General features: G+C 41.8%; 1 protein-coding gene across 1 annotated transcript in view; it reads right to left on the bottom strand.

Annotated features, from left to right (window-relative positions):
- Window positions 1-17,113, bottom strand: part of col27a1a (collagen, type XXVII, alpha 1a) — a 250,288-nt gene extending 233,175 nt beyond the window's left edge. Inside the window, exons 1-2 of the mRNA XM_029657740.2 lie at window positions 16,731-17,113; window positions 8,880-8,950 (exon numbers count right to left, since the gene is read on the bottom strand). Coding sequence (XP_029513600.1) covers window positions 8,880-8,950; window positions 16,731-16,783 — 124 coding nt within the window. The 5' untranslated portion in view covers window positions 16,784-17,113. The remainder of the gene's footprint in view (window positions 1-8,879; window positions 8,951-16,730) is intronic.
- Between the last annotated feature and the right edge of the window lie 885 nt (window positions 17,114-17,998).

Below are 17,998 nucleotides of genomic sequence, written 5' to 3'. Positions count from 1 at the left end.
AGTTTGGGGTCACTTATAAATGTCCTTTTTTTTAAAGAAAAGCATATCTTTGTCCATTAAAATAACATCAAATTGATCAGAAATACAATTTAGACATTGTTAATATTGTAAATTACTATTGTACCTGGAAACGGCAGCTTTTTAATTGAATATCTACATAGGCATTGTGGCGTACAGCAGGTCAGCCACCAGGGGGAGACTCGTCGAGGCCTGGTGACAGACGGAGTATACATCACGAGGTGATGGCTCCATCTGCTGGACGTGCCAGGTCTCAAAGGGCTCTCCGGCCAGGACTAATTGGGGCTGATTGGGAGTTTGTGAGTAATCAAGGGCTGATTGCTCACCAGCTGTACAAGTCCCATGAAGCTGCCAGAAGGGCAGCACACAGGAGAGGACTGGGGGAAGAAAGAACTCCCGTATAGTTGGGGGCGGTGGCGGAGGTAACAGGAGTGAGTTCAGTTTTTACCCCCACAGGATACAGTAAGACCCGGAGCCCAGAAGACGGTATCCCGGAGAGGGTCTCATGAGGGAGACCTTTTCTTTTGAACTATTATTTTAATAAACACCTTTGAAACTGAGCTAATCCTACTCTGTCCGTGTCTGATCTGTGTAAACGTTTTGACCCAACCCCCTGGTCTGCCACAGTGACAGAGGCCCATTATCAGAAAGCATCACTCCTGTGTTCTAATGGCACGTTGTGTTAGCTAATCCAAGTTCATCATTTTAAAAGGCTAATTGATCATTAGAAAACCGTTTTGAAATTATGTTAGCACAGCTGAAAACTGTCGTTCTGATTAAAGAAGCAATAAAACTGGCTTTCTTTAGACTAGTTGACTATCTGGAGAATCAGAATATTTACTGGCCTTCTAGGCAGAGTTCCTCTGTCCAGTGTCTGTGTAATTTTGCACATCTTAATATTTTTATTAGCCAGTCTGAGATATGGCTTTTTCTTTGCAACTCTGCCTAGAAGGCCAGAATCCCGGAGTCGCCTCTTCACTGTTGATGTTGAGACTGGTGTTTTGCGGGTACTATTTAATGAAACTGCCAGTTGAGGACTTGTGAGGTGACACGGATAAAATAGAGCTGGTGGATTTTTCCATGAAAAGCAGAACAGAGATGCTACGTCTGGTAAGACGAGGGGTGAGGGGGTGTGTCTATTTGTCAATAACAGCTGGTACGTGATGTCTAATATTAAAGAAGTCTCAAGGTATTGTTCGCCTGAGGTAGAGTACCTTATGGTAAGCTGTAGACCACACTATCAACCAAGAGTTCTCATCTATATTATTCATAGCCGTCTATTTACCACCACAGACCAATTGTACAAAGACCGTACTCAACCAACTCTATAAGGCCATAAGCAAACAAGAAATGCTCATCCAGAAGCAGCGGTCCTAGTGGCCGGGGACATTAATCCAGGCAACCTTATATCAGTTTTACCAAATTTTTGTCAGGATGTCACATGTGCAACCAGAGGAAAAAAACTCTACACCACCTTTACACCACACACAGAGATACAGAAGTGGTCAGATGACGCGGATGCTACGCTACAGGACTGTTTTGCTAGCACAGACTGGAATATGTTCTGGGATTCATTTAATGGCATTGAGGAGTATACCACCTCAGTCATCGGCTTCATCAATAAGTGCATCGATGACGTTGTCCCCACAGTGACCATACGTACATATCCAAACCAGAAGCCATGGATTACAGGAAACATCCACATCGAGCTGAAGGCTAGAGCTGCCGCTTTCAAGGAGCGGGTCACTAATCCAGACCCTTTTAAGAAATCCCGCTATGCCCTCAGACAAACCATCAAACAAGCAAAGCGTCAATACAGGATTAAGATTGAATCCTACTACACTGTCTCTCACGCTCGTCGGATGTGGCATGGATTGAAAACTATTACGGACTACAGAGGGAAACCCAGACGCGAGCTGCCCAACGACGCGAGCCTACCAGATGAGCTAAATTACTTTTATGCTCGCTTCGAGGCAAGCAACACTGAAACATGCACGAGAGCACCAGTTGTTCTTGATGACTATGTGATAACGCTCTCGGTAGCCGATGTGAGCAAGACCTTTAAACAGGTCAACATTCACAAAGCCGTGGGGTCAGATGGATTACCAGGACAAGTACTCAAAGCATGCGCGGACCAACTGGCAAGTGTCTTCACTGACATTTTCAACCTCTTCCTGACCGAGTTTTTAATACCTACATGTTTCAAGCAGACCACCATAGTCCCTGTGCCCAAGGAAGCGAAGGTAACCTGACTAAATTATTACCAACCCGTAGCACTCATGTCGGTAGTCATGAAGGGCTTTGAAAGGCTGGTCATGAATCACATCAACAGCATCCTTCCGAATACCCAATTCGCATACCGTCCCAACAGATCCACATATGATGCAATCTCAATCACACTCCACACTGCCCTTTCCCACCTGGACAAAACAAACACCTATGTGAGAAAGCTGTAGTCAATGAACAGCACAGCGTTCAACACCATATTGCCCTGGGACTAAACACCTCCCTTTGCAACTGGATCCTGGACTTACTGACGGGCCGCCACCAGGTTAGGTTAGGTTAGGCAACAACACGTCTGCCACGTTGATCCTCAACACTGGGGCCCATCAGTGGTGTGTACTTAGTCTCCTCCTGTACTCCCTGTTCACCTACGGCTGTGTGGCCAAACACGACTCCAACACCATCATCAACGATGAGACAGTCTATAGGGAGGAGTTCAGAGAACTGGCAGTGTGGTGCCAGGACAACAACTTATCCCTCAATGTGAGCAAGACGAAGGAGTTGATCGTGGACGACAGGAAACGGCAGGCCGAACAGGCCCCCATTAACATCAATGGGGCTTTAGTGGAGCGGGTCGAGAGTTTCAAGTTCCTTACTGTCCACATCACTAACAAACTATCATGGTCCAAACACAAAAAGACAGTCGTGAAGAGGTTACAACAAAACCTTTTCCCCCTCAGGAGACTGAAATATTTGGCATGGGTTCCCAGATCCTCAAAAAGTTCTACAGCTGCACCATCGAGAGCATCCTGACCGGTTGCATCACCGCCTGGTATGGCAACTGCTCGGCATCTGACCACAAGGCGCTATAATAGGCGCTGTCAGAGGAAAGCCCATTAAATTGTCAGAGACTCCAGTCACCCAAGTCATAGACTGTTTTCTCTGCTAACGCACGGCAGAGCGGAGCGCCAACTCTAGCTTCTACCCCCAAGCCATAAGACTGTTGAACAATTAATCAAATGGCCACCGGACTATTTACGTTGACCCCCCCCCCCCCCCCCTCCCATTCCGCATTTGTTTTGTACACTGCTGCTACTCGCTTTAATATCTATGCATAGTCTCTTCACCCCAACCTACATGTACAAATGACCTCAACTAACCTGTACCTCCGCACACTGACTCGGTATCGGCACCCTGTATATAGCCTTGTTATTGTTATTTTATTGTGTTACTTTTTATTATTTTTTAGTTTAGTTGGTAAATATTTTCTTAACTCTTCTTGAACTGCACTGTTGGTTAAGGGCTTGTAAGTAAGAATTTCACGGTAAGGTCTACACTTGTATTCGGCGCATGTGACAAATAAAGTTTGATTTGATTTTATTGATTTTATTTGAAATTGTGATTTGTCCAAAGCACCGGAACTAATGTGGCTCATTTTCATGACAGATCTAAGGTACCATTTATGTTTACGCAGTCTGTCCACAAGAGATAATGGTTTTGATCATGTTTTTTAATTAAAACACAAAATGTATTTTAACATCACCAATAAAATACTGAACAAAAATATGAATGCAACATGCAACAATGTCAATGATTTTACTGAGTTAGAGTTCATATAAGGAAATCAGTCAATAGAATAAATTCATTAGGCCGTAATCTATGGATTTCACACGACAGGGCAGGGTCGCAACCATGGGTGGGCCTGAGAGGGCACAGTTGGGAGCCAGCTCATGAAACATGGGACCAACACTTTGCATGTTGCATTTATATTTTTGTTCACTATACATTTGATACATTTTTCCATAAACCAAAGTATCTTCCCTAAGGAATGGAAGTCAGCTGTTCTTACCCTCATATTCAAGTCTGGAGATTATTTTATGGTCAATAATTATAGACCAATACGTATTTTCCCAAGACTGCGAAGAGGGTAGTTGCTGAGTAATTGACTGATCACTTGAATACTAGTTATTTCTCATTACACCCCATGCAATTTGGTTTAAGAGCTAACCGTTTTACTGAGTCAGCGAACAGCTATTTTTTGGAGAAGGTTCAATTGAAAGGGGGAGTGATAGGATGTTTTTAGATTTGCAAAAAGCAGTTGATACTGTAAAATCACAGAATTCTACTCTCTAAATTAGCAATGCTTTAAAATTGATGCATTCATATTTATCTGACAGAATCCAGTGTGTTAGCATCAATCAGAAAGTGTCATTGTCTGGCAACTGTACAATGGGGGTTCCACAAAGGTCCGTCTAAGGGCCTTTACTCTTAAGCTTATCTTTAAACACTGTATTGATGCAATTGGACACAGGTTATCAATACGCTTTACTAAGGGTGATAGGTTCAAGTACACAACACTGCATTCTGTATCAGACAGTAGGCTGGCCCTCTTCGGAGTTTCGTAGATTCATCAATTGCACTCTTTTTGTTTATAAAACCTTCATAAACTTCCAAAAATCACATAAAATCAGTGCCATTATCAAAAAAAACATATTATTTGCTGTGTTATAGCCTAACTAGACAATAGGCTATGAAGGCAAAGTGTATTTCTCCATTGCATGTCACCTTTCCTGACATATTTGTTAAGGCAGAAAAAATAAATAATTACTATATATATATATATCTGAACAAAAATATAAACGCAGCATGTAAAGTGTTGGTCCCATGTTTCATGAGCAGAAATGTTCCATACACACAAGAAGCTTATTTATCTCAAATTGTGTCCAAATTTGTTGACATCCCTGTTAGTGATAATTTCTCCTTAGCCAAGATAATATATCTAGAAGCTGGTTAAACAGCATGATCATTACACAGGTGCAACTTGTGCTGGGGACAATAAAAGGCCACTTTAAAATGTGCAGTTTTGTCACAATGCCACAATTTTTAAGGGAGCGTGCAATTGGCATGTTGACTGCAGGAATGTCCAGCAGAGCTATTGCCAGAGAATTCAATGTTCATTTCTCTACCATAAGCCACCTCCAACGTGTTTTTAGAGAATTTGTCAGTATGTCCAACTGGCCTCAACTGCAGACCATGTCTAACCACACCAGCCCAGGACCTCCACATCCTTCTTCTTCACCTGCGGGATGGTCTGAGACCAGCCACCCAGACAGCTGATGAAACTGAGTTGTAATGTTATTTAAAAAATGTAAGCCTGGGATCAAACCCGGGTCTGTAGTGATGCCACTGCGATGCAGTGCTTTAGACTCTGTGGTATTAGACTCTAAACTGACTAAGTTGGTCAATACTGTGACATTTAGATAATAAACTGTCTTAACACTAATGCTGCTAAGGTTTATATATATGCTATGATATTTTTCTCACATGTCTTATTGCATTACAAGAAAAACACAAGAAACCATTGCAATCTCTGTACAAGCGTGCATTGAATTTAAAAAAATCAAAAAACGAATAATTATTACCACTGTTTAATTCTAAAGAAACACAATTTGTTAAGTTTTGGATGTTTTTGTACACTTTCAAATGTAAAACTGCTTTTTAAACATGTACATGGACTTGCTCCACAACAAGTCTACTTGCTCCACAACAAGTCTACTACTACTTTACTATCTATATGGTCGCACATTAGGGGAGCAATTAATGCAAACTGTTGCCCAATCTGCATTTTTACAACTGGAGCCAACTTCCTGAAAACTTCAAATGTGTGGCTAATGTCAGTGCTTTTACACAGTGGTGGAAAAAGTACCCAATTGTCATACTTGAGTAAAATGATAGATACCTTAATAGAAAGTTATTCAAGTAAAGGTAAAATTCCCCCAGTAAAATACTACTTGAGTAAAAGTCTAGAATTATTTGGTTCTAAATATACCCTAAGTATCTAAAGTAAATGTAATTACTAAAATATAATTAAGTATCAAAAGTAAAAGTATAACTCATTTCATATTCCTTCTATTAAGCAAAGCCAGCAGCACCATTTTTATAAAAAAAAATGTAATTTATGGCTAGCCCGGGGCAGGCTCCAACACTCAGACATAATTTACAAACTAGGCATGTGTTTAGTGAGTCCGCCAGATCAGAGGCAGTAGGGATGTCCAGGGATGTTCTCTTCATAAGTGTGTGAATTAGACCATTTCCTGTCCTGCTAAGCATTCAAAATGTAACTAGCACTTTTGGGTGTCAGGTAAAATGTATAGAGTAAAAAGTATATTATTTTCTTTAGGAACATAGTGAGGTATAAATAGTAAAGTAATGTACAGACACCCCCAAAAACGACTTAAGTATTACTTTAAAATATTTTTACTTAAGTACTTTACACCACTGCTTTTACACCAAAAGTTAACCAGTGGTTAAAATAACAGTAGCCACTTATGAATTTGTTTTGTTGCTGTTTGTTTTTGTTAATGTTTTTTACTATGTGTTTTTACAACTCATAGGTCCAATAACAATTTGTCCGATAATTATTATGTGCAATGTCTTGACTTCTGTGTGGAAACATATCTGTATGTCCTGACCTCTGTTTTTTTGTACTATTCTTTTCTTCTTTTATTTTAAATATGTTTGATATCTGTATGTTGTCTGCTCGTAATTTTTTTTTTTTAGTTTATATGTTCACCTGCCTGGGGACTGCAGATGGAAATTAGCTGTTGGCTAAATCTAGTCCAACGCATTTTTATCAAGTGTACTTTGTTGTATATTGCGTCTGTTCAAATAAACATAATAATAATAATAACATGTTCAATGTAAAAAATTGGCCCCCGTTCGCAACCACCCGGCAGGTGGTCCCTGGAATACACCATGGGAACTGCAGGCGATGGGACTAACACTGACTGGTTTGGGTTGATTGGTGTGTCTCTGCTCTAAGACAGAAACCAAACATGCAGTCAGTAGTAGTGCACTCCATAGGGAATTGGGAGCCAGAGACGCAGCCATACAGTTTGTGTTTAGCACCTGGTTGGAGTTCACAGCCTTTCTGGTATCCCTGCCCGACTCCAATTTAGGAAATGTAGACCTTTCCTACGCACGCCTTTCCTGCGCACTTCTCATAAGTTAATATTTAGACTTACCTTCTGCAGGTGCGTAACGGGCATTGAAAACCCTCCCACTTACTGGCCAACAGATTTTCTCGTGGAGTTTCAATTCAGAGTTTTCAGTAAATTTATCTTAAGCCATCCCTTTAAAAACGGTGTACCTTTAACTCCAATTTTGTCGACAGACTAGAATACATAAAAAAACAGGTTCATAATAAAGGGATCAACAAAAGAAAGCCAACTAAATATGTGCATATTTGTCTCCGATTGAACACTAACTGGTAGATAAAAAAATACTCTGATTTTGTAGATTAAATTTTGGGGTAAGGAAAGTATGTATCATTCATTTAAAAAACAGGTTTGGAGAGCCTACAGTGGTTTGATTCATCCTGAAAGTTGCCATAATCAATATTGGAAGGTGTAAAAAAGTGTACAATAAAGGGTGTAACAATATAAATCTACCTTAACCCTCACTAATAATGGAACTGTCCAGTTGTCGTGAACCACTAAGGTCCATGTTAAACCTGCTATGTGTGGTTCCATAATGATTCAAATAGGCTACATGTCCCACTTTTTTGCAGACTAAAGTGAGAGTTATAAATGTATGTGGGTATTACTGACGGTGGCTCCCAATAGTGGCTCATATTTAACATGATACAAAAAGGTAAAATATAACGGAGAAAAGAGCATAAACAGGTTCAGCCCGACAGAATCCTATAGCTTGCGTCTCCAAATGTCATCCACGCAAATGATGAGGGCACACGATTAATAATGGTACAGTTATTTATATACTACTTAACTGTAGAAAGGGGGCCTCAATACATGTCATGTTGATTTGATTTTCAGTTTGCTTCCATATGACTGGTTTCACATTCATCTCTAGGGATCCTTCTCAATCCCCTTCTCCAAATGAGTTACTCATTTACCTAGCTCTTATCAATTTATAAATTACAGTGCATGGAGAATGCTGTTTTTTTCTATCAGAAAAAATAAAGTAGATGCTTTTTCCACTTTTCCCGCATGTTCACACAACCTTATTCGGGTCTCCTCGCATGTAAAGGTAGTGGAATTAAGTCATGGTCTGAATACGACATATCTGTAGACACACCTCCGCCACACCTTCATTTCTTAGATCTCCACCCAGAACAAATAGCGGGTGAATAGCAGGCAATTCTCATGCATAAGTTCACGGTCATAATACACATAGAGAAAAGTACAGAAGAAGGAAATTATGTTCCATTTGTGCGCCTTTAACTGGGGTCGGAATTGCCCCCTATGGCCTATGCCCCTTCTCTTCTAATTCAATTCCACATAATGAATGAGTTCAGGGCCTCATTACTCCAAAATAGTACAAAATAATGTTAATTTGAACCAGAGCAGTTATTGTAATTGTGTCAATTGTGTTCATTTGTGTCTTTGGAAAGCCGCAAACCTCACAAGAGCAATCACACCTTAATGAGCCATTTGAGCTCTACACACACATTGCCATGGAAATGTCCAAATCCCATACAGCATGTTTACAGGCTTGTGCTATGAGCACAATATAACTCCAATCCAATCTGTTTTACTGCTTTTCCGCTATTAAATAGGGACTGTGAAACCAGGGTGGAAAAGAAAAGAAATTAATGCCAGAAGGAAGTAATGTCTTACCTTCAGAGTGTACTTGTGCAAGTCCCAGGTAGCAAGTACAATATAAAACTGTACAGAGCAATAGGACTCTCCTGTGAGGAAGAAAGGAGAAGCTGGTTAGAAACACTCTACAGCAATTCATGTTACAGCTAGGTTGGCTCAGTAAACAACTTATAAATCTTAAGGCCCAACATGCATTTTTATTATATTGAAAAATGGACCTTTCATGAGACACTATACTTCCCTTTATATCATTGTAGTTGATATCAATGGCAAGTTGAATTTGCAGATGGGATATATGAGCATGACATGAGAAAGACATATGAGTGTTACTGCATTATGGGGACGTCAGGTGAAATAAAAAGCTTAAATCTGGGTCAGAACATACCGCAAAACAACAACAACCCAATCACAGTCTGTCATTTAATTACTCTCTCCATCATAATCATCATTATCATCATCATAAAGAATTGCAATAAAGTTCTCTGCAGAACTATTTCACGTTAAAGGTAGCTTAGTCTCTAACACCCAGCAGCAGCAGCCTCCAGTGAACATGTTCCTCTCACCACACTACAGGGGCTGACCAGGATCGAGTTCACTAGGCCACGCAATGGAAAACCTTCAAATAATTTAGCAATTGAAAGCTACAATAAACATTTCATAATGGGTCCAGGTAGTCCCTCCCTGTTTCAGTCTGTTTTCTATTTCAGTTTGGTGTCCCAAGAGGGGTGAGGTGAGTGAATGACAGTTGGACTGGTAGCTCCAGAAGGTGAGGTCAGTATAGGTGCATCAAAGCTGGGACCGAGAGACTGAAAAACAGCTTCTATCTCAAGGTCATCAGACTGTTAAACAGCCATCACTAACACAGAGAAGCTGCTGCCTACATACAAACTCGAAATCATTGGCCACCTTAATAAATCAAATCAAATCAAATTTTATTTGTCACATACACATGGTTAGCAGATGTTAGTGCGAGTGTAGCGAAATGCTTGTGCTTGTAGTTCCAACAATGCAGTAATAACCAACAAGTAATCTAACAATTCCAAAACTACTACCTTATAGACACTAGTGTAAGGGGATAAAGAATATGTACATAAAGATATATGAATGAGTGATGGTATAGAGCGGCATAGGCAAGATACAGTAGATGGTATTGAGTGCAGTATATACATATGAGATGAGTATGTAAACAAAGTGGCATAGTTAAAGTGGCTAGTGATACATGTATTACATAAGGATGCAGTAGATGATATAGAGTACAGTATATACGTATACATATGAGATGAATAATGTAGGGTATGTAAACATTATATTAGGTAGCATTGTTTCAAGTGGCTAGTGATATATTTTACATCATTTCCCATCAATTCCCATTATTAAAGTGGCTGGAGTTGAGTCAGTGTGTTGGCAGCAGCCACTCAATGTTAGTGGTGGCTGTTTAACAGTCTGATGGTCTTGAGATAGAAGCTGTTTTTCAGTCTCTCGGTCCCAGCTTTGATGCACCTGTACTGACCTCGCCTTCTGGATGATAGCGGGGTGAACAGGCAGTGGCTCGGGTGGTTGTTGTCCTTGATGATCTTTATGGCCTTCCTGTAACATCGGGTGGTGTAGGTGTCCTGGAGGGCAGGTAGTTTGCCCCCGGTGATGCGTTGTGCAGACCTCACTACCCTCTGGAGAGCCTTACGGTTGCGGGCAGAGCAGTTGCCGTACCAGGCAGTGATACAGCCCGACAGGATGCTCTCGATTGTGCATCTGTAGAAGTTTGTGAGTGCTTTTGGTGACAAGCCGAATTTCTTCAGCCTCCTGAGGTATTTTCCTGACACCACACTCCGAGGGCCCTCACCTCCGCCCTGTAGGCCGTCTCGTCGCTGTTGGTAATCAAGCCTACCACTGTTGTGTCGTCCGCAAACTTGATGATTGAGTTGGAGGCGTGCGTGGCCATGCAGTCGTGGGTGAACAGGGAGTACAGGAGAGGGCTCAGAACGCACCCTTGTGGGGCCCCAGTGTTGAGGATCAGCGGGGTGGAGATGTTGTTGCCTACCCTCACCACCTGGGGGCGGCCCTTCAGGAAGTCCAGTACCCAGTTGCACAGGGCGGGGTCGAGACCCAGGGTCTCGAGCTTGATGACAAGCTTGGAGGGCACTATGGTCTGTAGGCAGGGATCTGTCTGTAGGCAGGGATCAACTAAATGGAGTCGTGGTCAGCTTTTCCGAAAGGAGGGCGGGGCAGGGCCTTATATGCGTCGCGGAAGTTGGAATAGCAATGATCCAAGGTTTTTCCCGCCCTGGTTGCGATATGCTGATAAAATTTAGGGAGTCTTGTTTTCAGATTAGCCTTGTTAAAATCCCCAGCTACAATGAATGCAGCCTCCGGATATATGGATTCCAGTTTGCAAAGAGTCAAATAAAGTTCGTTCAGAGCCATCGATGTGTCTGCTTGGGGGGGAATATATACGGCTGTGATTATAATCAAAGAGAGTTCCCTTGGTAGATAATGCGGTCTACATTTGATTGTGAGGAATTCTAAATCAGGTGAACAGAAGGACTTGAGTTCCTGTATGTTGTTTTGGCCACACCACGTCCCGTTAACCATAAAGCATACGCCCCCGCCCCTCTTCTTACCAGAAAGACGTTTGTTTCTGTCGGCGCGATGCGTGGAGAAACCAGCTGGCTGCACCGTCTCTGATAGCGTCTCTCCAGTGAGCCATGTTTCCGTGAAGCAAAGAACGTTACAGTCTCCGATGTCCCTCTGGAATGCTACCCTTGCTCGGATTTCATCAACCTTGTTGTTAAGAGACTGGACATTGGCGAGGAGAATGCTAGGGAGTGATGCACGATGTGCCCGTCTCCGGAGTCTGACCAGAAGACCGCTTCGTTTTCCCCTTTTTCGAAGTCGTTTTTTGGGGTCGCCGGCTGGGATCCATTCCGTTGTCCTGGGTGAAAGGCAGAACACAGGGTCCGCTTCGCGAAAGTCATATTCTTGGTCGTACTGATGGTGAGTTGACGCTGCTCTTATGTTCAGTAGTTCTTCTCGACTGTATGTAATGAAACCTAAGATGACCTGGGGTGACTTAAATGTAATGTAAATGTACCAATGTAAGAAATAACACGTAAAAAAACAAAAAACTGCATAGTTTCCTAGGAACGCGAAGCGAGGCGGCCATCTCTGTCGGCGCCGGATCTCTAGTCACTTTAATAATGGCACTTTAATAAGGTTCACATATCTTATATTACTCATCACATATGTATATACTGTATTTATACCATCTATTGCATCTTGCCTATGCCGCTCGGTCATTGCTCATCCATATATTTATATGTACATATTATTCTTATTCCACCCCTTTAGACTTGTGTGTACAACGTAGTTGTTGTGGAATTGTTAGATTACTTGTTAGATATTACTGCATGGTTGGAACTAGAAGCACAAGCATTTCGCTACACTTACATTAACATCTGATAACCACCTGTATGAGATCAATAAAATGTGATTTGATTTGGGTGAATAGGGGATCCTGTAACAGGAGGAAAGGAGCTGTCACTTTGGTTATTACCATCGGAAGACATTGAGAGACACTGGAGGAAATGTCTAAAGCAGCTGTGGTTGTGGTTGTGGTTAACCCCCCTTCCCCAGTCTGAACAAAGTCATTCTGCTTTAGCAAATAACAACCCGGAGAACCAGAGAATACTCTGAAATGCGATCATCACCAACCCGACACCACTCTTAACAGCTGGTTGTGTGTGTGTGTGTGTGTGTGTGTGTGTGTGTGTGTGTGTGTGTGTGTCATGACAAGCAGCTGGTTGTGGTCTCAGACTGTCTCTTATCAGCTGGGCAGGGATCTGCTGGAAGTGAGTCTCATTCTGTCAGTCGGTTTACATGTATGTGAACCAGACTTAATGTTGAGTCAACTAAGTTTGCTTGAAATTAACAGTATTTTTACAGTTGCACTGTTTTTACAGACTAAAGTCTACCTACTGGGCCGGCAAACATCTGTATCCTAAAGGTGGTTTGGTTAGAAGAGATACTGATGCTTGTATGACGGGCTCTGTGGCAGGTCTGGGTTATGTGGGTTTGCTGGACAATTGGATTCTATTCGTTTGGAAACAACACTGCTTTTTAATAGGCAAAAGTTGCAGCCTTGGTGGTTTAGTTCAGACGGGGCTGTGTAACAGGTCGTTGGAGCTCCGTGGTCTCCTGTAATGTGAAGCTGAACCTACAGGAGACAGCTTCGGCATACAGTGTAAATACGTCTGACGTCTGCATATATCCTGTCTTTGGCGGTTTCACACTGCAACACTAGGGCTGACTTTACAGCTGAGAGATTTGCAAGCAAGTTGAGTCTTCAAAATACAGGGCCAAAAGAACAAGAAAACATAAAATACTAGTCAGCACAACCCTCAGTCAGAACTCACTTCATGGATCTACTGTTTCTGTTAGACCAGCTCTGCAAGAACCATTGGTTGTCTCCCAGTGAGCAAAAGTATATAGTTGAGTAGGAATGTCTGCCCTCTCAAAGACCTCTCCATCCTGGTTGACAACTCCTCAGTGTTGCCCTCCCAGAGTGAAAAGAACCTTAGCGTGACCCTGGACAACACCCTGTCATTTCTGAAAACATCAAAGCAGTGACCCCCTCCTGCAGGTTCATTCTCTACAACATCGGTAGAGTACGACCCTATCTCACACAGGAAGCGGCACAGGTTCTAATCCAGGCACTTGTCCTCTCCAGTCTGGACTACTGCAAATCGCTGTTGGTTGGGCTCCCCACTTGTTTAATCAAACCACTGCGACTTATCCAGAACACTGCAGCCCGCAAGGTTTTCAACCTTCCCAAGTTCTCTCATGACACTCCACTGGCTTCCAGTCGAAGATTGCATCCACTACAAGACCATGGTGCTTAACTACGGAACAGCAAGAGACACTGCCCCTCCCTAACTTCAGGCTATACTCAAACCCTACACCCCAACCTGAGCACTCCATTCTGCCACCTCAGGTCTCATGGCCCTCCCACCCTGTCCCAATGGTGGATCCAGCTTTCGAAAACATCAGAAAATCTACCTCTTCAAACAGTATCTTACCTCCCCCCAGCTCTGACTCTACTTATGGCTACGATATTGAGGAAAACATGTCTCTACTGTATATGCCTGTGAAATGTGGTTGTCCTACCTAGCTATCTTAAGATGAATGTACTAACTTAAGATTAATGTAGTTGCTCTGGATAAGTGTGGCTGCTAAATGACTAAAATGTCAAATGTAAATTCTTTGGCATACTTGTTTTGATTTTGCCTTTTTTTAATCAGGTAAGTCATTGAGAACAAGTTGTCTTTTACAATAACAACATGACAAACTCTCGACATCTTCCCTTATGTAAGAGATGCACAAATCCAATCAGTGGGGGGCACAATCGGAAATGGTCTATTATTTATTGCCCCCTTTGACATCCTTAAGTCATGCCAAAGCGCCCAACTGTTCAGATGTTGAAACCTCAATGATGCCTGGAGCTTCTGAGTGACCATTACAATCAATTTACCAAGCAGCTTGTCTGATTTAAAAATGCCATTATACTAAAGCTCTGTTTCTCATTTTGTAGTCCGTGTGTAGGGCTCCTCTTCCTCTACTTTTCTGCATGCCTTCGACCTTTGTGGTTCCACTGAACTCTGTCCCTATCCTCACACTCTCTGTCCTTTATTACCTTCACCATCTATCTCTGCCCTCTCTTTTTTTCCCAATTTGTATTTCTCTATTTATATATGTATTTCTCTCTCCCCTCTCTCTGTGAGAGGGCTATCCATCTGGTCTCAACACATATACACATTTGATTGAACTTTGATAATATCCTGATTTTTTTTTGTTGCCAATATTGTTAACTAAATAGGTTATGCTGTTTATTGTCATCAGTTGAACACCAGTGAAATTATGATGTATCATTTTGAAAACCTAGCTGTTTATTTTGAAGAGTAGATAGCCTAACAGTGACTGGCTGTGGACATCATTTTAGTCAGGACATGAATTGAGGCACTGGACATTCCTTGATCTACTTCCTTGCTCTTCCCTTCCTTCCCTCCTCCTTTTATTGATTAACAGACTTGTTTATTCATTGGGGGTAATAAGATTTTGGGATATTCCTTTCATATACGAAATGGTAAAATGGTAGGCTATTTGATAGTGAAAGTCATCTGATAAAATATGAATAGTATGACCTATGAAAAAATGAAAGCGTATTTAGCCTCCTTTATGAAAATGAAAAGTTGACAAAGAAACAACATGAAAGAGACTGATATAACAACAAGTTGCTTGTTTGGAGACGGATAATGGACTGATGAAAACCAAAAACAGATGGAACTCAAAAGTTGACAAATCACTTCACAGAATCTCCCTCTTCGATAAGACTGAGAGATAGCTGTTCACACAACTCACCCGCGGACTCCAGCTGGTTTAAGTGTGGAGTGCGGTCATTATCCGGGCCCATCGTTAGTACCTCATTATGCAGTGTGATTTCTTACAACAGTTCATCCTTCACAAAAACGACCCGGTTTAATACCTCATCACTTGAACTCTTTACAGTGTTGCAAAACAAAACGACGATAAGTCCCTGGAATGGACAACACTTCAGAGGCTTCGGCTAAGTGAGAACGAATGTAACATGGCCTTCTAAATACGGCCACTTTTAGACGAAAGACGTTCGTTTTCAGTCGCCGGGGGAATTTAATATGCTTAATTGTACGCGCACATTGCACTGAGAAAGTTACAGCTTTTGATGAGAGCGCCGTGCATTCCAAAGATAACACAGCAAATGTATGTTAGGTCATTTCTCAAACGAATAAAAAACATTTCTCAAACGAATAAAAAACCTAAAGTAGGCATATAGTAGCATATCTTCTCACTATCGCCCTCAACGGTATTCTCCTAAAACCATTGCTTGACTGCATATTCGAAGTAAATTAGCCTATTGTAAAATCACATTCGAAAAGGTTACAAAGTAGATCCTGTTCCAACTGAATCAGTAACTTTCTCTGGAGTTGAATACAAACAGCTTCGGGATATTTCAGACTCTAGGCAACTGTAAACCTGCCACAAATGAACATCGGTTGTGACAGGCTGCGGGACCGTTGTCAGCCGGCAGGTAGAACACATACCAAGAAGGTTAGGGCAGTAAACGGAAAAGTCGCTAGTTCGATCCTCCGAGCTGAGTAGGTGACAAATCAGTCGATCAAGGCACTTAATCCTAAATGCTCTGGATAAGAGCGTCTGCCAAATGTTTTATTTTATTTTTATTTTACCTTTATTTTACTAGTCCAACGCTCTAACCACTAGGCTACCCTGCCGCCCCAATGACCAGGTGAAGGTGGAGGAGACGGGTTAAATAAGTATTTTTAATCCTTGAGACATGGATTGTGTATGTGTGCCATTCATAGTGTGAATAGGCAAGATAAAATATTGAAGTGCCTTTGTACGGGGTATGGTAGTAGGTGGGTTTAAGTGTGTCAAGAACTGCAATGTTCCTGGGGTTTTCACACTCAATAGTTTCCTGTGTGTATCAAGAATGGTCCACAACCCAAAGGACATTCAGCCAATTTGAGCCAGCATCCCTATGGAACGCTTTCGACACCTTGTAGAGTCCATGCCCCGAAATAATTGAGGCTGTTCTGAGGGCAAACAGGGGTGCAACTCAATATTAGGAAGGTGTTCTTAATGTTATGTACACTCAGTGTATGTAGGCTAGGATAACTGAACATCTGCATTCAAAATCACATCGTAACTATCAGTCAGGTCCACTTCAATTAGGCTGCATATGCAAGTGTGTGAGTGACTCCATCACTTTCATATCAACTTCTGATCCCATCACAAAAAAACATCCAGTATAGAAATACTTACTTTGTGTCGAGATGAGAGGTTCTGCAATCTCTCCTTCGGATCCCTAGATTCATTTGTATTCATTTGTCCTGGCAGTCAAAAACCTGATCTGTTAATCACAGCGTGACTCAAGGGAACAGAACGCACCGGTTGTCCTCTAACACATTTGAGAAGCTTGCAATAAAGTTCCAAGGGAAAGCTCTTCTATTGATTTTCCTATCAAGACCAACATAAATGACTGTAGTCAGCCAGAGAGCAGTTTGACAGGAAACTTTCCAGGGTGACCTTCTTCCGATATTCCCCGTGGTTCATTCATTTATGCCGATCCGTAATGAGGGACGTTGAATCAGAAAGAAAATGTTAGTTCTTGAGGGGGTTACCGAGTCAGGAGCGGAGAACTCATCCTTTTCCTTTTTAAACAGCCTCTCTGTGGGTGACCGACCGTAAGGCACCGCAGCACAGGGTGTCGGGTTACAAACCTAGTCGGGTTACAACCCCAGCGGTTGCGCTGGGCAACTACACGAAGCCTCCAGGGGGTGGCCACACGAACCCGCTTAATCGGGAAACTGTCCTGTTAAAATGACTACTGAAATAATCCACGGCCGTATGTGAGAAGGTGCGTATATTTATTATCTACAATGTTATGAAAATAGGCTCAACGGGATCTTTATGCACTAGAACGTATATTTAACTGGTTTAGTTTAATTAATGTAGCATGTCTAACAGATGATCATTGCTTATGATGAAGGCCTAGAGCATAGGTATTTCCTGCATTAGCCTGTGACTCTTAATTAACTTGTTTCCCAAAACCTCCCCGCATTCTAGTTTTCACAGATGTTACGGCAAACTTGGCAGGTGTGTCTTACAAGCCACCCTTGTATAAACAGGAGCAAGAGCCTTTGAGATATCAGGTATAACTTAAAGCTGCAATTTGTACGTTTTTGAGTGACCCCACTAAATCCAAATATAAAACTCTGCCATTCTCATTGAAAGCAAGTCTAAGAAGCAGAATATCTGTTCTATGTGTGCTATTGATATGCTTCCTGGTCTTAAGTTTCATTTTTGTATCTTTTACTTTCAGTGATGTACATGAGCTTCAAACAGCTGAAAATACAACATTTTTGGTTGTGGAAAATATATTTCACAGCGGTTTAGATGGTACAATATTTATCTACACTATACTTGCTTGTTTTGTTACATACATTTAAATTATGTGAACTATTAGCATTTTAGCAACCAGGAAATGGCGGAGAGATTTTTGCATAGTGCATCTTTAATGGTCAGTATCT

Source organism: Oncorhynchus nerka, linkage group LG4 (genome assembly GCF_034236695.1).
Source record: "Oncorhynchus nerka isolate Pitt River linkage group LG4, Oner_Uvic_2.0, whole genome shotgun sequence".
Classification (NCBI taxonomy): domain Eukaryota; kingdom Metazoa; phylum Chordata; class Actinopteri; order Salmoniformes; family Salmonidae; genus Oncorhynchus; species Oncorhynchus nerka.
This window is presented reverse-complemented; position numbering and strand designations above follow the sequence as displayed.